Consider the following 21,439-nt stretch of genomic DNA (forward strand, 5'->3'; position numbering starts at 1 on the left):
TGGTTAGCGCACTTTACCCCCGGACACCCTGCATAATTAATCTGCTTGACAAATGATTGTTGTAAACCTAAACATAGGTGACTGAAAACAAACATCTCATCATTGTGCAGTGCATTTGTTATGAGCTGCAGTCTGCAGGGTGACATTATCCCGATTATAGCGAACCAAAGGAAAATGTACCAATATAATAATAAGAAATATGGTTACAGTAAATAAAATTGTTTATTTTATTTCCTCCAGATGCACCTCTAACGAATTCCGCTGCGCCGATGGCAAATGCGTGTCTTTAGCCTGGAGGTGTGATCGGGAAAACGACTGCGATGATGGATCTGACGAGGCTGAATGTCGTAAGTACACCGACCTTATGTTTTCCAATCTAGCCTTTATGCACGAATGTCTCTTTCACTTCCGATACGATTCTTGCATGATTAACTTGTAACGGAATCTTGTAAATCGGATATTTTCTTCATTGTACAAGCGGAAGGTCAAAGAGTAATACTGCGGCAGAGATATGTATATAAAAAGTAATATATAAATTGTAACGGTTTAATTCTTGGAAACACATTATCTAATGCCAGAAGAGATATGATTACGATTTTCAAAGCCAAAGTATTATCGCGTTTTATTTTTACATCTATTCAGATTGTCGAGAAAATTATTTAGTGCTCTTTAAAACGTGTTTCTAAGAACAGTGCACAGAAGATAATGATTGTTATTATCAATCTCGAATTGATGCCAGTGTCATTCATAAAGTGCACCAAAACACATCGTTCATGACTTTAAAAAAAAGCATCACATTTTCGCCTCGTTGCTTGTTCTTGGGCACCCCATTACCTTTTAGAAATATCATTTCCACTGAATGTTCTTGAATGTTTCCTTTGTGCAGCTGTGGACCCCCCAACCTGCAGCGAGGGGGAGTTCCAATGCTCCAACAGGAAGTGTATCCGGAAAGACTTCAGATGCGACGGTGACAATGATTGCGAAGATTGGAGCGACGAGGATGGCTGTCCGATGCTCAAGGGGAAATGCAATGCTGGGGAATTCAAGTAAGTACCGAGAAAAGCTTTTTTATGCACTGTTCAATAATAGCCAAGGAAATATTATTTATTATTCAAATTTAAATAAAATCTGCTTTTCGTTGGAAAAAGGTCCGATTATTAGCAGCTTGCAAATTGGGAGCTTTCACACGGTAAACACCGAAAAACTTGTTAAAAATAAATCGCTCAAAATTTCAACGTTTTACTAAATTTCTATTCTTTATATTTTTCAGATGCAACGAAGGGAAATGTCTACCCTCAATCTGGAAGTGTGACAAGGAAAGGGATTGCGATGGAGGCGAGGATGAAGAAGGTTGTGGCCCTACCAACTATAGAACCTGCACCCCCGATGAGTTCACTTGCCTGGATGGAAAATGCATACTTGTTAGTCAACTTCTTTTTCCTGTGGTGTTTGGTCAGAATTTTAATCTTGTAGTAAATTTATTAACAGCATGCGTCTAATACTGGTGGTAGCCAATGGTATAGGTACTAATGAAAACAATTCCTTCACAGTTGACCTGGGTATGTGACGGCGTGCCAGATTGCTCCAACGGCGACGACGAGACTAAGTGTGAGGTCTCCTGTGAAGAGGGCCAGTTCATGTGCAAGGCGCACACCAACAGCACGGTCAGCACCGCCTTCCGCTCCTGCGTCAACCGCAAGCACATCTGCGATGGACAGAAAGACTGCCCGCTCGGGGACGATGAAGACAACTGCCCGCAGAAGAGGGACTGCGAGCTGGGAACCAAGTGCGAACAGCTGTGCATCACTACAGCTGCGGGGAAGTCGGCCTGCACGTGCAACCCGGGATACCTGCTCGCTGAGGATGGATTATCGTAAGTTTTATCACCCTAGTACAAAATGTACCATGGATAAGTGTTCATTGATAATTCTTGTAAAGTGCATGTCGAAGCATTTGGAAATATTTATTTCCAGGCACTCAGTGAGCATTGCAAAACGTTGCAAATCATCTTGTAGCTTCTGACAGTCCTCTATTGACTATATAGAGTTTTTTTAAATAACCATAAACGGGTACCAAGATTATTGTTATACGATTATATGATTATGGAACTCTAAATGTGATACAATCAAGCAACAGTACCGGATTTAAATCTAACAAGCATTACGATTTTACTAGTATTGGAGATAATAGAAGAGAGCCATCGGATAAAGTTTGCCGTGGATAGCTCTTTCTTTGTGATGAAGCTTAAAACGAAATTGCTAAGATAAATAATATACGTGTATTTACTGTTCAGATGTCGAGACATCGACGAGTGCATGTACGAGCAGGACCCAGTGTGCTCCCAGACCTGCAGCAATACTGTGGGGACCTTTGCCTGCGGCTGTATGACGGGCTACGTCCTTAGGCCGGACCTCAGGACCTGCAAGGCTTTGGGGGCATCGCCCACTCTCCTCTTTACCAACAGAGCTGAAGTTCGGCAGGTTAGTAATTTACCAAAATTTTCCTCACCTCTTCATACCTTTAACTCATCATTATTCTCCAGAGCTCACAGACATAGGAATTAATAGACGAGAAGATAATGGCGAGGGGTAAAATCAACTGTTGAAGAACGAAGGGAGTAAGGCTGACTGTGATTCGTCAATAAATCAATCTGACAGTAAATAGGCATCTCCCATTATAATATCACCATTTACTTCTTAAAAGTAAAATCTGCTTTTGAATGAATAGACATTTTTACATGGGAGCGCAAATTACTTGCCACGTTATGAACAAATTTGCGAAGTCCAAATTCGGCAAAAAAAATTCGGTTCTATTTTCAGAGTCGAATATTTCGTTTAAGTATTTAGTTAAGACACTTTTATAAATGTTCATAATTTACTTCCCAGCAACCAACCAGCTTTGTGTTTCGCGTCCAGACGTTTCTCGATGTGATAGTATATGTTTCTAAAACTGATCTATATTATACGATGTGAATATGCTTAAAATAAAGTAAAATAATGCTTATATATGAGTCAATTGGTATCAAAACTGGTCAACTCCACTTTAGGTGAATTTTCAGGAAACACCAAAACAAGTGCTGGATTTGACTATTTTTCATACCACAGCCGCTTTTTAAACCGGTTTCTCTTACAAAATATGCGGATATGACTGCTTTTGAAAAATAAGAACTGTTCTTTTGTTAATAATGAACACAGTTCAATACTTAGTTTATTTTTTTTAAATTTTGGATCTGACCAGTTTTGATACCAAACAACTCATATGGAATGTAATACGACAATTGGGTTTATTCTCTTTTTTAAATCTATTTTTACAAGTTTTCATAGTACAAGTCAACATTTTGCCGTGTTATTTCGTAAAATGAACCTATGATGCCTCGACCATAGTTCGCACAAGAATGATGACGTCACGTTTTCAAATTTCACTTGAGGCCATACGCGAGCACAGCCGGCTCCAATGGAACCGGTATGGGGAGTGGGGATAATACGCTTTTAATCACTTAGGGCAGGTCTACTAATATTCATATGTCTATGCCAGAGCTGCAATATTAATAGCTATCTATTGTGTTCCGCAAGTTTGCATTGCGGGGTTTTTTGTTGTATATCAAGTTCGTGTCCATCTAATTTCCGACAACTTTATACTTCTTCAACAACTTGTATTTCTAGGTGTCACTGAACAGTGAAAAGTACACATCCATATTGAAAGGGTTGCACAACGCAGTTGCATTGGATTACCACTACGAGAAGAAACAAATATTCTGGGCTGAAGTCATGTTAGATTCCATCAGAGTCGCCAATGTAAATGGAACCAACATCAATGGTAAGCGCAAAACATTATTTCTCAACTTTATATTTCTCTATTACATAATAACTTTACTTTTATAAATGATTTACATTTATTATCTTCCAGATGTGATCAAATGGGGACTAAACTCACCAGCTGGAGTTTCAGTGGATTGGATCCATAATCTTTTATTCTGGACTGATTCTGGAACCAGGCGTGTTGAAGTAGCAACCTTGGATGGAAGACAAAGGGCAGTGATCGCTGCTTGCGATTTGGACAAGCCCAGGGCTATTGCAGTGCATCCCGGAGATGCCATTGTTTTCTGGACTGACTGGGGTAAGACAATGGCATAGATTAGATATCCATAAAATTTGGTCCTTCCTTCATGAACCCTTTGTGAATTATCCGAGAATCTTGTATTAAATTTTCACAATTATGTTTTGTTCATTTTCCAGGTCCAAATCCCAAAATTGAGCGCTCAGACATGGATGGCTCCAACCGCAAGAGCATTGTCACGGAATCCATATTTTGGCCAAATGGTCTTACTCTGGATTATACAACTAGTCGGGTATATTGGGTGGACGCCAAGCATCATGTCATAGAGAGTTCGCACTTTGATGGCAGCGATAGGAAGAAGGTAATGAACATTATTATATTATGATATGATTGCGAAAATAATCAATAATTTATATGAGATTTCTGATGTCTACTTTTGGATATAATATATCTCTTTAATTTTTGTGGTCGCTTCGAATTTTTAGATTATAAGCTCATCGTATCTCTAGGTGTCCTATACGATAGTAGAGTATTTTAATAAAAAAATGATTGGATTGTATCTATTAACTTATGTTTTGCTATTCCTTTCAGGTTGTAAGTAAAGGTTTGCCACACCCCTATGCAATAACCATTTTTGAAGATGCAATATTTTGGACTGACTGGCATACGAAGAGCATTTCTACTGTGAACAAGAAAACTGGGGTCGGGTTTCAAACTGTCCATAGCGGGTTGAGCTTCCCCATGGATATACACAGGTAAAATTCAAGCTTTTTACTGTATGATAAAAAGGATATGCTTTAGATATTACTGTAGTATATCGTATAGGTGTTCGTGCACGGCCGGAGATAGCCGAGGTTTGTCGAACGTTTCCGACTCTGCTCGGAGAACGCGGGCAGTGGGCAGTGGGGAGCGCGGGTGCGCATTCTTCTAGATTCCTTCCTTGCAGTTAGACTGCACTGTACTTTTTAACAACTGAATTATCTATAAACTAAACTTCGTATAAAAGAACCTTTTATTTAAAACAGTAAAGAACATTACAATTACTAACATAAAACTTTGTATTTGCAGTTTCCATCCACAACGACAACCCCCTTACAACAACCATTGTGGAACGAATAATGGAGGTTGTTCTCATATGTGCCTGCCTAATAGAGCTGCGTATACTTGCCATTGTCCTTTGGGAAACACTATCGGCAATGATGGGTGAGTACATTAGAACAATCGTATTGATTACCAGAGCTGTTTTGGACATACCCTTATTTGTATTTACTAGCTATTGCTTAAAATCTGACAGCCAATTTGTAGCAGTTTGCGTTGTTAAAATTTATTTTTTCTATTGCAGGCGTACCTGTGAGGACACCACAGAAAAACTGCTGTTATTTGCTCGTAAGCGTGAGATTAGAATCAAATATTTGGAATCACGAAAGCCTGAAACCAATATTGACATGGTTATTCCCCTAAATGGGGTAAAATCGGTCTTCTCGCTGGCGTGGGATCAGCTGACCAATTCAATATTCTGGACTGACACTGAAAAATATACCATAAACCGAGCATCACTAAACGGGAGTCAGCAATCCGTCATCGTCAGCACGAGCTTAGGTAAGTTTTAAAAATTTCGAAACCACTGAAAGATAATACTATAAATGGCTTTCCAATGAAATAGTTAAATGGTAGGCATGAATTATTGACAGCTTCCCGTAAAGTCAAAACTATCAAATTTCCAATTTCGATTTTGATACATTAATTTCTATCTCTTATATTTGGTTATTTATATTTTATTTAACTTGCAGCAAATGCTACTGGTTTGGCTTACGACTGGATAACGGACAAGTTGTATTGGACCGATGAAGGAACCAAAAGGATCGAGGCTTGCAATGCTGACGGAAGTATGCGGTCTGTCCTAATATGGGATCAGATTGACAAACCAAGAGACATTGTTGTTGATCCTCTGGGTAAGTTAATTATTATCTTCTCCCATTGTATTTATCTGGAAAAATTAATTGAAATTTTCGGTTATTACTGTAGCTGCTTTAAACAATGATGATGAGCAAAACCACAAGTTTAAAAAATACTGTTCCTAGAAAATTCTCCTGTTTTTCTTTCTATAAGAGTTATCATTAATGTTAATATTTTAAATATATGTTAATACTCTAATTATTTCAATTTTACCCGCTTCTTCCAGGTGGTTGGATGTTCTGGTCGGATTGGGGCAAGAACCCAAGCATCAATAGCGCCTACATGGATGGATCCACAAGAAAGAAGATCATTTACACCGGAGTCATCGCTCCACAGAGTCTGGCCTTGGACTACAGCAGGGGAAGAATATACTGGGCCGATATCGGCGCTCAACGTATTGAACACGCCAAGTTTGATGGCACGGACAGAGTTATCATAATCGGTGAGCTGATATGCATCTTTCTCTTGAACAATGATTCCCAACATAACGAAATGCCAGAACATCATAAAACCAAATCAAAACTGAAAATAAACCATACAGAACAAACAGCCCTTTTCAAAACACATAGATAAATACAACCATCAACAAAAATACAAAAAACACATACACCATGGGACGGGTTCTCTGAGAGGGGTGTTCATGAAACATCACAACAAAATAAAGAGTTACAGAAATTCTTTCACATGTGCTTATTTCACACTCCACAGCAATATTAGATTTTCGGTACATAAGCATGAATGTCCGGTGCTTTAACAAATAATTATTTTTAATAAAGTTAATAGTATTGCCTTTAAATGTATACATATAATCAATACTTGTATTGAATTTTCAGAGCTCGACGAACCTTACCCAGTGGGGCTGGACATATACGGGGAAGAATTATTCTGGACAGACTGGAAAACCAAGTCAATTCATTCTGCCAATAAAATAAACGGCAAAGGACAGAAGACCTTGTTCACCAACAACATGGTTCTGAATGATGTGCAAGTGTTCCACAAGGACAGGAAGATGGGTGTGAATAGATGCGGGAAGAACAATGGTGGATGCTCTCATTTGTGTCTCTTGAAACCTCAAGGGTTCTCCTGCAGATGCCCTATTGGTGTCAAGCTTGGAGTAAGGAAGATTGATTTTTCAACAACTTTGACTAAAGTAGACTCAATGAAGTAGAAATTAAATCATTAGGCGTATGAAACTGCATTCATATCCTTCTAATAAATATAAGTCTGGTAGAAAAATTCTAACAATTTTAAAATACTTTCAGGATGATAAGAAAACTTGTGCTAATGGCCCGACAAACTTCTTGATCTTCGCCCACCGAGTTGACATCAGACAGATATCCCTGGACGTACCATACATCATCGACGTAGTCCTGCCATTGCCGAGGCTGAAGAATGCCCTCGCTGTGGATGTTGATAGAAAATCTGGGGAGATCTATTGGACAGATACTGCGGAAGACATCATCCACAAGGCCACCCCGGATGGTAAACAAGTCTCGGCAGTTATCACCAACGGTCTACATACTGCCGATGGAATTGTGATTGATTCCACAGGGAGAAAGGTGAGCAGTTATTTAAAAAAAAAAAACACTTCAGTGGATAGTTTAAACACGGACCGCTTCGGGCTAATTTGTTCGCTTTCATATGATCTCATAAAAATCGTTGTGTCTCAATTGTGATGAAAAATAAGATCTAAGCGGAAAGAGAAAACACCACGCTTTATATTCAAATCTATTTGTTAAAGAAGAATAATTAAAATTTACACCTCTTTGAAACCAAAGGTTCCTGCAGCAATTTGAGAAAAATGTATGAAATTTCGTGATTTTTTTATTAATTATTTTCATATGAAACAAAAACAGTTTTTAGTTATTGAATATTTTCTTGGATTTTGGTGAAAAGCTGTAATACTCCAGAATATGCCAGAAGCCTGAGGGTTTAAAAGAAAATTTGACAATGACTTTATATTTACAGCTTTACTGGACAGACGCAGGAAGAAACAGTATTGAAGTTGCCGAGCTTGATGGTACCAATCGTAAATTGCTTATCTGGTCTGGATTAGGTGAGATATCATCGTTTTTTTGTTTCCACCTTAGGTGCTATGTATTTACTAGCTCAGAACCTTTAAAATTATGGAAAATTATAAATGTACGATTTTTTATGCTGAAAGTATTATAAAAATATTGGCTTTCAAAAAAAAATAATGTTAATTTAATTAATAATTTCACTCAGGAATAACGCACATCACAGACAACAGAAATGAATATGTTAGATGATCATTGAGTTGTGGTGTAAACCATTTGTTTATCACAGAACTATACAATGAGAGGCGCTACTGCGTACTAATATCTCGTCGAAACTTGTTCCATTATTAGAATACCATAAGGGGTGAACATAGACCGGAACTTCATGTCTCATGTCTAAATAAAATACATCAATGTTGTTTGTTATAGATTCACCTCGAGCCATTACCCTGCATTACCACAAAGGAGTGATGTTCTGGTCTGACTGGGGAACTCACGCCCGGATAGAGCAAGCTGACATGGATGGTCAAAACAGGTTTGTTTATAATTCTTACATTTACAAAATTCAACAGAGTTATGCAATAATCTTATACGTCAACGAATAATACGAATTAAATAACAAATTAGTTAGGTAGGTACTGTAATTAACTATGCCAAAAAAGGTGGGGTAACTAACTACTGAATTAACCTCACAGACTAATTTGTTCGCTTTTGGGAACAGCTATTGTCATGGTGAGAGATATGATCTAAATGGTTTTAGAAAGAGAAAACACCACGCTTTATATTCAAATCTGGAATTAACCACAGAATAATTCAAATGTACACCCCTATGAAACTCAAGGTTTCGACAGCAATTTGAGAAAATATTATGAAATTTTGTGATTGTCTGTTAATTAGTGAGTAAGTGAGGTGAAAATAATGTTTGTAGTATATAATAATGTTAATCGAGTTGTATCATCTCCACAAATGTACTCCAATTTGAATTCACAGGAAAGTGGTAATCGGAGACAACTTGATCTGGCCCAATGGTCTGGCCATTGATCGTCCTGCCGGCCGTCTTTACTGGAATGATGCCAAGCGTCTCACCATAGAATCCTCAGATCTGGCCGGGAAGGACAGGAAGGTTGTGTTGAAGGATGTGCCCTATCCTTATGGCCTCGTTGTGGTAGGATCCCACGTCTATTGGACGGACTGGAAGACTGAAGCACTGCACAGAGCTGATAAGAGGAATGGCAGTGAGAGGACTATCATCAGGGAAAAGTTGGAAGGACTGATGGATGTGCGATCTGTTCAGGTAACTATTTTACATTTATTTCTAATAAAATAGGTAGGCAGTGTAACAAAAAAGCTTGATCTGTGTAACACAAGATTGTAACAAAATCGAAGTGGGTATATTTTCCATGACATTTGGATGGGTTCTTTTTTTGGTTCCATGCTTTCTCAACACAGTGACTATTCAACACACCTTTAAAAAGTGATATAAAATCATCAAAAACGATGAAAATTTTTTTTTTAACCCAATCTAACCTAACCTACTTAACCCAGTTAATAAAGTTTTTGTTTCATCACTTTCCATGACTATATAAATTTTTAAAGATGTGATTAATTATCATTTTGATGATTTATCCGGTCACCCTTTTTTTATATTATAAAAACAAAAATAAAATGATTGATTTTTATAGATAGATTATTGACGGTTAAACAGGTTTAGGAGGGAAAAATAGTAGGTAGTGAAATAGAGGTGATTTTGAGATTAGTGGCACGCTGGCATAATGTAAGCCTATGACAGCCCACACTATTAGCGCGCTATATTCTCGTGGCTTGGCCTATTTCTGCATATGGCAAATTAGGCCAAGCCATGATGCTTATAGCGCAATTTGTCTCACCCATACTGTTAATGAACATTATTTGACATAAATAAATAGTAAGGATAACTTTTTTGGAACAATAACATCTCAGGAATATTTTACTAAAAATACACAAAACTGAAAAATAAAAAATATTTAAGTTTATTCAGGAAACATAAAGTATTACGAAAAGTTATACAGATAAATTAATTTTACATTTAATTTACCGTTAAGTACCATTTACAATATTTTTGTTATGGTTACGGACCTAATCCGTACTTGTTTCCTAAAGCAAGTAGATATTATATATAATATATAAAAAAAAGTTTGTTTTGGACATGGACTGCCATTGAAGTATATATATTAGACAAATAACACATAATCTAACCCAACTTTTTTTTCACAAGTACCTACCTTATTTATTAAAAGAATTGTTATATCTAAGAGTGTTGAATTCCAGAAGATTATTTTGTATTTAAATCTATTCTATCTATTTTTCTAATTTGATTTGTTTGTTCACAGGCTGACAACATTGCCGAAAATGCTTGCGGACGAAACAACGGGGGCTGCTCTCACCTCTGCCTGCGGTCGCCGGTTGGCTACACCTGCACCTGCCCCACTGGGACCCTGTTCATGAGCCACCCTCAGAACTCCACCAACGTGTCCCTGACCGAGTGTCAACCCCACCCGTCCAACTACCTGGTGTTCGCCACCCGCACCACCCTGGCCCGAGTATCGCTGGACACCCCCGAACTGTGGGATGTCACTCTGCCAGTGACAAACATCAAAAACGCTATCGCTGTCGACTTTAGCTGGGAGAAGAAACTCATTTTCTATTCTGATGTCAATGCGAATCTAATCAGGTATGAGAAATTTCTCACTTCTTCATGGGCCTCTAATTCTTCATTTTGCTCACAGAATTGATTTAACATATATTAGATTCATTCAATTCAACATGTCAATCCATGATGTCATCAATGTTGTGTTTGTCTGTAATTAGTGATAGTATCAACCATGTTAAATGTAATTGTATTTGCGAGAGCTTTGGTATGAATCACTGTTGATAAACCTAATAAAAAAAGTTTAAAAAAAAGAGATATATCTTTACACAAAGTTCTAACATCACAAACCATTGTGTTTTGTTATTATGTGTGATACAATTACATAATTCGAAATTAAACGAATGTCCTCTAATATATATGTATCAATTTTAAAACTTGTTTTTTTTTTTATATCATTGTAGGAGTGTCAACATGCTGGATAATTCCGACACAAAGACGGTAGTGTCTGAAAACTTGGAAACTCCAAATGGTCTCGGAGTTGATTGGATTGCGAACAATATTTACTGGACAGATAACGACCACAAGGTTAAAATCACGAAAATATTCACCCAATCAATAACAAAATTTTATATTATGTACAATTATTGAATGTGGAGTAACATTACATTATTTCTTTTCAGGTTCTTGAGGTCGCAAGGTTAGACGGATCGTGCCGCAAGAAAATAATCAAAGAAGGACTGGATGAACCCAGAGCGTTAGCAGTATTCCCTCGAAAAGGGTTAGTGCCTATATTGTTAAATTCACCATGGCTTAAATATATCTTTTGTTATAATTATTATTATTGTTTAATTCAGCGGAATAGTCCGGTGCGTGCAATGCTCTGTGTGCCATTAAATAAATAAAATAAGACCATATATATATTAAGATGAATATGAAAAGAAAGAAATGACATATATAAAATAATACAAAGACATTAAATAGTAATACGAAAAGGAAAATTGGGTAAATATCCGTAATTACGGAACACGGTTGATACTCAAAAATTATTTTAAAAACGCTTTTTACCCATCAGTTGTAACCATGAGAAAAAAACTATTTCAATCAACGCGATAAGCGGTGCTCGTACACCGGATTCGGTAGTTTTAGTGAGAGCTTTGGGAGAGTTGGAGGTAACCTGGAGGTAAAAAAGTGGAACCCATTTTTTTTGCTTTCTGTCTCATCTAAATAGAATACATCAATGGGATAAAATGACATCTTTTGTTTCCGACATGTTTTTACATAATAATATTAAAATAGGTTTTTCAGACTAGTTTTTTCTTATTTTTTTAATTACATCATAAGAACCTATTTTTGGTTCTTAGGATTTTAGTTTTACTTAAATAATTTTTTTTTTTAAACTAACCTTAACACTGTCTCTTCAAAAATGACTGCCTTGTGAACAACCAATTTTGAGCTTAATGAAATAACTGTTTAAATGCATTATTTATGTTGACTGAAATTATATTGTTTCTAATTGTTATTAAAATGATACAAAAATAATTTATGCATATTAACTGTGTTTAGAAATTCTGGATATTTACAAGAAATTGCACATACATGTACATTTAGCACTTGTATTACTGTGGTTTGATGGAAACTCCCCATCTCTGATGATGGGAAACGCTGCACCATTGGACTACAGCTTGGATAAGTCTTTTCTGATAATATAATGATCAATTAAATTTTGTAGGTACATCTATTGGACAGATTGGGGAGATGTGCCCAGGATTGAGCGTGCAATGCTTGATGGTTCCCAAAGGAAGATAATAATCAACACTGATCTTGGTTTCCCCAACGGCCTGGCCTTGGATTATAAAGCCAAGCGCTTGTATTGGGCGGATGCCTTGAAAGATCGCATTGAGACTGCTGATCTGCATGGGGGAAACCGAGTGCAATTAGTGCCTGAAGCCACCCATCCATTTGGATTGACTCAGGTACAGTTTCATTATCTTAAAATATCTCAAAATATTAAAAATGATAACAAGACAATTCAATACGGCCCAATCAAGAAAACAACTCAAAATGATAGCGGCCATTTTAAAAGATGGCAACAATTTGAGACAATGTGTTCTCTATCATTACCAATACAGTCTAATGAATTTAAGTAACGAGGTGATATTACATATTTATGGCTTCGGTACAGATACAGAGAGGGCTTGTCAGGGTGTTGCAGCACTACTGTCTCCCAGAATGATTGAATGTATGTTGCAGTATGAATGTGTTAGTCCGAGAATAATGTGGATCAGGTTTAAAATCGGGTTGAAAAGGGTGTTTCTTGTTATTTGCTACGCCCCTGTCAATTCTGAGAGTGACGAAGAGAAAGATGATTTTTGGACTGGTGTGAATGATGTGATGAGACTGAAAAATATTAATGAAAGGATTATAATGGCAGGCGATTTGAATGGGTGGGTAGGAATTAGACGTGACGGATTTGAATCGGCCTTAGGTATGTTTGGGGATAAAAGAACGAATGACAACGGGAACAGAATACTTGAAGTATGTTTAGAGTGGAACCTTTTTGTGTCCAATACTTTTTTCGATCATAAAGGTATCCACCAATATACGTGGGAAAGAGGAAATGAGAGGTCAATTATCGATTTTGTAGTAATTGACTCTAGGTTGAGAGCCGTTACCGAGGACACGAGAGTTTTCAGAGGGGCAGAGGTTGAAACTGACCACTTTCTGGTGGTGTCGAGAGTAAACCTCTTTCGCGGTTGGCGCTCTAAAGTGAAAACGGTACTAACTCCAACAAGAATCAAAATAGAAAAACTACAAAACGATAATGAGAGGAGTAAGTATGTGAATTTTGCAGAGATGAGATTGAATGAGAAAAAAATGGATGGTCTAAGCATTGACGAAACATGGAACCACATAAAAGTGAGTCTTTGTGAATCTGCTAGAGAGGTGTGTGGAATAAGTACGCAAGGTAGAAAGAAAGGTGATGCATGGTGGGATGATGATATTAAAGCACTGGTCTCAGAGAAGAAGAAAGCATGGTTATGTCTGATTGCGGCTGGCAGTGCTTCCAGCGAAGAGAAGGATCGAGCGAAAGAAGTATATAAGGAATGTAAGAAAAAAGTAAGAGTTGGAGTGAAAGAACGAAAGAAACGCCTGGAAGAGGAAGAAGGAATGAAAATGACAAACCATTTCCAAGAAAACATTAAGTTGTTTTGGAAGGAAGTCAAAAGGTCCCGGTGTGGCCCTGAAACCGGAAGCATGAAAGTAATAAAATCGAAAGATGGAAAAATGTTGACGAATGAGGAAAAAATAAAAGAGAGATGGATGAAGTATTTCGAGGAAGTCTTTGAAAGAAAAGTGAGTGACAGTGATTCTAGCGGCGAATCAGATATGAACGATGATGGACTGAATGTTACCGAAATTAGCATGGATGAGATAGAAAGATCAATTAAGTGTATGAAGAATGGTAAGGCTGTCGGTTTCGACAATATTGCTGCTGAATATTTTAAAGGAGGTAGCCGTATAATTCTCACATGGTTGTGCAATCTTTTTAACCAATGTTTAAAGGAAGGTTACACGCCTTTAGATTGGAGAAGGGCAGTGATCATGCCATTATACAAAGGTAAAGGGTCACGTATGGAATGTGGGAATCATAGGGCTATTAGCCTGCTAAGTTCAGTTGGCAAGCTGTATGGTAGAATTTTGATTGAAAGGGTAAGAAAGGAAACAAAGGATAAAATATGGGATGTGCAAGGTGCTTTTATGAGTGGAAGGGGGTGCATGGACCAGATCTTCTCATTGCGTATGCTCACCGAGAAGTTTCTGGCAAAAAACCAGAAACTTTTCTGTGCCTTTGTAGATCTACAAAAAGCATACGACCGAGTCGACAGGAAAAAGCTATGGAAGGTGTTGTCCAAGTATGGAGTGAATGCGAATCTGACTCAGGCAATTGCGTCTCTATATGAGGGAAGCGTTGCATGTGTTAGGGTGAACGGTGGTTTTACGGGGTGGTTTGATATCACAAAAGGTGTTAAACAAGGCTGCGTAATGTCACCGTGGTTATTCAATCTATACATGGATAATTGTATGCAAGAATTGAAAGATGTGGGATTGGGCGCGAATTTGAGTAATCTGAAAGTATGTTGCCTGTTGTATGCTGATGATGCGGTGCTGATTGCTAATAGTATGGATGATCTGCAGTCTCTCGTGTCTAGGATGAACGAAGTATGCGTGAAGAATGAGTTAATGATGAATGTAAGTAAGTCTAAAGTAATGGTGTTTGAAAGAGAAAGTACGAAAACAGTGTGTAATATAGCTGTGAATGAGGAATACTTGGAGCAGGTGGATGAATTTGTGTATTTAGGAAGCATGTTTACGAGTGATGGGAAGGCTGACAGAGATATTGAAAGAAGAGTAAATGCAGGTAACTCCATTAATGGAGGACTGAACGCAGTTGGCGCTAACAAAAAATTGTCCAAAGAAGCGAAGTTAGCAGTCCACAATGGAGTGCTGGTACCTACCCTGATGTATGGAAGTGAGGCATGGAACTGGCAAAGAAAGGATGAAAGTAGATTGAATGCTGTTGAAATGAGATCCCTGAGGCGTATGTGTGATAAAACCATGTATGATCGTGTGAGGAATGTGGATATCCGCAAAGAGTGCAAGGCTGATGTAAGCGTAATGAGTAAGATCAAGAAAGGGACGCTTAGATGGTTTGGGCATGTAGAGCGAATGAGCGAAGAAAGGAGTGTAAGGAGAATATACGATGCAAATGTGAATGGTAGCAGAAGTCGGGGGCGCCCGAGGAAGACATGGCACGACCAAGTGAATCAGATACTTGAGTCGGGCCATGTCAAGAGTCAGAACAATAGAAGAGTATGTATGAGACGATGTATGAATGTGAATGAGGCAAGGAGTGTGTGCCAAGACCGAGTTGTTTGGCGGTCCGTCCTCTCTGCCTACCCCTACGGGGAAACGGCGTGATGGTTAGTTAGTTAGTTGGCTTCGGTGCATATTGAATTTTATTGAGTCATGTAAATTATTCAGGAGTGCGTAACAAATTCGGTAATTGTATTTTTATAAAATTGCACTTACACATTTGTGCCATCAATATAATCTTCGAAAAAAAAATGAAAACTGTTTCCTTATAAATTTGATATTAATTTGTTGTACATTTGACAGTTCGGAGAGCACATTTACTGGACTGATTGGTTCAAGAAGTCTGTGATGAGAGCACACAAGACGACTGGCAAGAATGTGACAGCCATAAAGACAGACCTTGAGGTTGTGATGGAGATCAAGGCAGTTTCTGCCGAGAGACAGAAGGGCTGGAACCCCTGCAAGGAAAGCAATGGCGGATGCAGCCATCTTTGCTTGTTCAGTGGAGAGAACTATACTTGCGCATGCCCGGATTACCCAGATCAGAAACCTTGCTTGACAGGTAAGAGAAATAACGGTATTTTATCTTTTCCTCCATGTGTTACTTTGATTTTTGAATTAAACGGGAATAATAAATGCAACAAAAAAGATATCTCAAAGGGTGTGGTCAAGAACAATGTGGAAACAGGATATTAGAAAAGTTCCTCCTCAATTATATTATTGAGTTGTTTCTTGCTTCTGAGGAAGACAGTTTCCCATGGTTTTCTGGAAAGGTAAAAAAGTGGGCGTCTCTGTCGCAACCTTTTTTCAGGTGTCTCAGTGCTTACTGATTTGATTGCATGTAATGTGAATCAAAATTGCTACTGGAAATCAAGACTGAAATATTCACATGGCGCATTGCCTTAATTTTCATGATTAATAATTGATATGTTTCAGTTCCTGATCACTGGGTGCCCATGGTGCGTCCTGGTTCTGATGTGAGCCCGGACGAGTATGACCAAGAGAAGGAGTATGACGAGAGGTTCATGGTGCACGAGAACTTCAATGCCAGCCTCCCCGCTAAGCCACCGCTGAGGAGGGAGATAGGAATGACCTTCATCATTTTACTCAGCATGTCCTTCACTGCTTCTTTGCTGATGGTGATGGTCATTGTTCTCCTCCGTAAGTACATTCATTGAATACACCACATTATTTAAATATGTTTTTGACACAAGAAACACAAAATAATAACAATACAACAGAAAAACAACCATACATATTGACATATTCAACACAAATTCAAAAACAAAATTCTCTTTGAGATGATATGAAAATGCTTAACTTGTTACACAGAAGGATTATCACTGACTTGTTATTTCTATACTAATATGAAATTCTAAATGTTGCGTTCATAGTCGAGAATTGCTTGCATTGATAAGCTTTCGGCTTCACTACGTAATACAAGAAGCAGGATTTATTTCAGTGCAGAAATTTTGGAACTAACTACCACAAATATGTATTCTTCATTGCCCAGAATACTAATGAAGGGAAATAATTATGCCGAGTCAATGGACGTCTTCAATTTATTATTTTTATGTCTGTAAACAGTTTATTTTTTAGTTTTCAAACTTTAATGACGTATAGTTGCTTAAATTTTAATGGCTGATATTATACATAAAGTATTTGGTGAACATTCCTTTTTTCTTGAAGCAATTTAATCTCCTGGTTAGCATGCTATGCACTAAACATGTGCAGAAGTAAAAAAAATAGTTGTGTAATTTTTTGTTTAAATATAAAGACTACCTACATACAAGTTTTTCACTGTATCCCAATTGGGATGTGATATGTGTGAAGTGAGTGGCAAATGAATGAATGCATTCACAAACACACGGAAAAAGGGCCGCTTGTAAAATTTTTCTTCCGTGGTATCCCTTTTTCTTTCATGGTAGCACATGCGTCAGGTAGGCATGCTGTCCTTGTTCTACCTGTATTACAATGGAAGGTGCTCCGAGGAACTAGCGTCATTGATCTAATTCCTGAAACACAGCTCGGCTGTGGAATTATTTGCCGGCCTCTGTGTTTCCTCTCTCAACATGGGTATCTTCAAGACCCATGATCACTCCTTCCTCTCCTCAAAAATACCCTCCACACACTATCCTCATGGACAAGTAAGCCCTGAGGGAAATTATTTTCCTCAGGAAAATCTCAATGAAAAAAAAATCCCTAATTGGGGTATGTATCCGGTGTGGAATATGAATTATTGCCTTCACACAGAGGCCGAATGGTGAACCAAAAAATGCTTTCTATTTCTATTTTATAGAGAGTTGGTATCCCAACAATATTTAGATGAAAATTCTTTAGTATTTTCATGAATGGAAATATTTTAGTATTGTTTAAAACGGAAACCTTTTAAACATACCAGCTTAACTGGCTAGTAGCTGAGTGTACAAATACGTCGGATTCCCACCCGGCATCGCTAGTTCAAACCACTGGTAGCTAAGTCATCCTTCATTGCACAGAAAACATTTTCAGCATATATAAAATGCATAATATTTATTTCTGAGTTTTGTGTCTTCAATTGAATGTGTGTCATTTTCAAAGCATCCCCAAAAATATCATATTATGCATTAAAAGGAACTTATTTCCTATAGGAGCCTCCTATGTAGAGTTAACGTAAAAAAAAGAGTAACTGGTCAGTGGCTGAGTTGGCATCGCGTTTGTGTCCCACCCAGGCGTAGTGTGTTCAATTCCTCAGCTAGGTAAGTCCTCCATCACAAAACAAGCAACATTTTCCGCTTACTGTGGTGTTAGTAGGAGATTTTCAAATATTGTCAGATTCTTCGTAACCCGGGAATGTTTTTCGTTCTTTGAAAAAAAAAAAAGAAAGTTAAATTCGATTCCTGGTAGGGGCCCCCACTCCAAGGTTAAAACCCAAGAGCGGGGCCTCTTAGGCCTCGACGGAAGTCTGGCCCTGACCGAGATGTCCTACAACGTCTGTACCTGCTTTGTATCTGTTTTTATTAATAGACTAGCTACTATTATTAATAGACTACAAATATTAATGCATAAAAATAATGTTGGTTGTTTACAGGGGGAAAAAAATAATAAGCGGTAATTGTTGATTGAGGTACTAGTACATATTGAATTATTTGACGGGTTGGAAATAAGCCGACATAGCTCAGTGGTTCAGAACACCTGACCGGACATCAGAAGGTACGGGTTCAATTCCCGGTGGCGGCATTTATTTTTACTCAGGAGATATTTTCAATTTGTATTGATATTTCAGGCGACAAATTATTGCTTATAATTATTTTATAATATGCATGTTTCATATATGTTAACCTTCCGGAAGAAATAGTAAAAACTAAGCACACAAACAGACAGACACGGATAGCTACTTTATTTTATAGTATTTGGAGATTTATTTAAAAATAACAGATTTGTGGCATCTCTTTCCTTTAATTTTTTTTATCCCCAATTTGTCTGGGGGGGGGGGGACAGCTGCCCCGAAATGAAATGTACAAATAGGTATTAAAAAAAATTCACTAAACTACATAATCTGTCCTACACAACCTGCTTAGCCCACGTAATATAATAGATAATATAACTAGCTGTGTACCCGAAATTGCTAGGGGTTATAGAAGGTTTGAAAGTTGTGAGGTTGCAAAGTCCAGTAAATTCGGTGTAATATTGTATGGCAGATTTAAAAAAAATTTTACATTCAAAACAGAAGAGCACCAGGTCCAATTGAACGGAGCGCAAAATATGTTGATACTAAGCTGAATAAAATGATGTTTCATTTTTTCCCAGTACGTTTCGTTTTTTTAACACAAATGTAACCTTTTGCGACTTCTGTCGAGGCATACCACATTATTACTTTGAAAAGAAAAAATTTACTGACTATTATTCAACCTCGAATCTTCCATTACTGAGATGATGCGTAATAATGAAAAAAAATAGTTCAAACATCCAAATATATAGACTAGATATAACCTGTGTATAAAAAAGTGTACTACACTTTGTATCAATCACTAATGGTACGTATACATTTGCAAACTGAAACGCGAACCGAACCACGAATTACGGGGAAGGAACGAAGCATCTGCAAGCGGCGTTTCGCGCCATTTGCGGTTTCTTATTTTCTTTCCCATAAGTTGAGGTTCAGTTCTGTAGTTCGGCTCGCGTATGTATACGTAGCATAATAGAGTACGGGATAACTGGTTGGGGGTCTGCCTTGATCACTCACACAGAGCGGCTCAACATAGCCCAAAAAGGAATACTAAATACAATGCCAAAAGTTCCGGTTAGAATTCCGACAGAAGAAATATTTAAAAACTTCCAAGTCTAATGTACAAAATCTTTATTAAAAAAAATATGATTTAAAAATAAAATATATCTGTATACTCCACTGCCCAACATAAATACTCAACCATAGCAATTAACCAAAATATACTTGTTACTCCCAGTTTGAATACATCTTTTGGACAGAGAAATATTAAATTCTATGCTAAGAAATTATACAATGCTCTACCAAATAAAATAACAGAAAATTAATATAGTTAAAACAAAAGTAAAAACATGGCCGAGAGAACAAAGTGATACTCAACTTGTAAATATTATGAAGACGAAGTAAAGACAACTTGAAACTAAATACAAAAGTTTAAAAACTGCAAGCTGCCTCAGAATAGGAAACCCTAGTGAAGAGGACTGTGAAAAAAATTGAATTTATACTTATATATTATACTTTATACCTACATCATAATATTATACTTTATACCTACATCATGTACAAACTTTCCAATTGAAACTAGTAAAATAATATATTTAACAGGTCAGGCACAGCTTTATTGTTAATTACTACAGTAATTAATTGGTTGTGGATTTAATAAAATAAATAAGTTTGTTTGGAATGGGGACTATAAAATGCATAATATTTACATGAAATATTTTTTATTTTGATTGCAGTTGTACATCATAAAAGGCAAGTATCCGCTAAGAAGGAGTATAGGGCTGGCGGCAGGCGGGTAATTTCCTTTCCCAATCCAAACTACAATTGTAACACGGAGGGAAACGGTGGCAACGTTAGCAACGGAGACCGTAGGAGAACCAACCGGTTCCAAATATTTAAATATGACCGTTCACAGGTAATACGACAAACATAAAGATTGAGTTTAAATTTCATTTTTATGAATGAGCACAGTGTCAATATGTTACAACACCTTTCATATATTATTGTTTGTTTTGAATAAGGAGAGGGTGACCAACGTGTACTCGGCAGAGGGGACTAGTCTGATCCCCGCCCCATCCAACTCGCACACCCCGAGCTCGTCCCACTGCACGGTTACCCCGGAGTCCCACCCTTCGCCACAACACGATGGCTTCGACTCCATTGCGCTCAATCCCATCGGCTGAACACGGGACACGGAGACCGGACGATCCTGCCAGTTGGAACCTAATTAGTCAAATTATCTACCTACCTCATCACCAGCCAACTCCTTCGTCCCAGGATGGTTCAACCCATCCCATAGTACCGTATCTTTAGACCCGCAGCTCCGGTGTCCGGTGTGAGTAGAGAGTTTGTATAGTACCGAGGCAACAGTCAACAGTTACCCTTTAGCCGAGAACACAGAGGGAGAGTGAATGTAAACCCCTACCTGGGCTAATACGCATTAGTTAGGAAAAGACATTATGAGAATTGTTGGTATAAAGCGTGTTGAAGCAGTAAGGTTGACGGCATCACGACTAAAGTGTCGTTAATATCAGAGGCAATGGTTTGCATTTTCCATTGTAAGAATGATGAAAAAAATGGCAGCTCATTTTACTAAAAAAAAAGTAAAAACAATTATTGTTTTCCATTCTAAAGATTACCACGCAATATGATTTTTATTGAAAATTGTAAAAAAAGGTAATGCGTGTAGGAGATATA

General features: G+C 37.7%; 1 protein-coding gene across 1 annotated transcript in view; it reads left to right on the plus strand.

The window, feature by feature from the left end:
• Lrp4 (LDL receptor related protein 4) overlaps positions 1-21,439 on the plus strand; it is a 67,650-nt gene extending 46,211 nt beyond the window's left edge. Inside the window, exons 5-30 of the mRNA XM_089631963.1 lie at positions 241-347; positions 887-1,046; positions 1,271-1,421; positions 1,551-1,873; positions 2,294-2,480; positions 3,663-3,816; positions 3,907-4,116; positions 4,236-4,417; positions 4,648-4,811; positions 5,125-5,259; positions 5,399-5,655; positions 5,847-6,008; positions 6,239-6,454; positions 6,846-7,126; positions 7,275-7,571; positions 7,981-8,068; positions 8,460-8,565; positions 9,021-9,324; positions 10,400-10,740; positions 11,121-11,244; positions 11,340-11,437; positions 12,389-12,632; positions 15,838-16,096; positions 16,471-16,695; positions 20,479-20,657; positions 20,764-21,439. Coding sequence (XP_089488089.1) covers positions 241-347; positions 887-1,046; positions 1,271-1,421; positions 1,551-1,873; positions 2,294-2,480; positions 3,663-3,816; positions 3,907-4,116; positions 4,236-4,417; positions 4,648-4,811; positions 5,125-5,259; positions 5,399-5,655; positions 5,847-6,008; positions 6,239-6,454; positions 6,846-7,126; positions 7,275-7,571; positions 7,981-8,068; positions 8,460-8,565; positions 9,021-9,324; positions 10,400-10,740; positions 11,121-11,244; positions 11,340-11,437; positions 12,389-12,632; positions 15,838-16,096; positions 16,471-16,695; positions 20,479-20,657; positions 20,764-20,925 — 5,116 coding nt within the window. The 3' untranslated portion in view covers positions 20,926-21,439. The remainder of the gene's footprint in view (positions 1-240; positions 348-886; positions 1,047-1,270; positions 1,422-1,550; positions 1,874-2,293; positions 2,481-3,662; positions 3,817-3,906; positions 4,117-4,235; positions 4,418-4,647; positions 4,812-5,124; positions 5,260-5,398; positions 5,656-5,846; positions 6,009-6,238; positions 6,455-6,845; positions 7,127-7,274; positions 7,572-7,980; positions 8,069-8,459; positions 8,566-9,020; positions 9,325-10,399; positions 10,741-11,120; positions 11,245-11,339; positions 11,438-12,388; positions 12,633-15,837; positions 16,097-16,470; positions 16,696-20,478; positions 20,658-20,763) is intronic.

This window comes from Hesperophylax consimilis, chromosome 5 (genome assembly GCF_061612785.1).
Source record: "Hesperophylax consimilis isolate HC1 chromosome 5, BYU_Hcon_1.0, whole genome shotgun sequence".
Classification (NCBI taxonomy): Eukaryota; Metazoa; Arthropoda; class Insecta; order Trichoptera; family Limnephilidae; genus Hesperophylax; species Hesperophylax consimilis.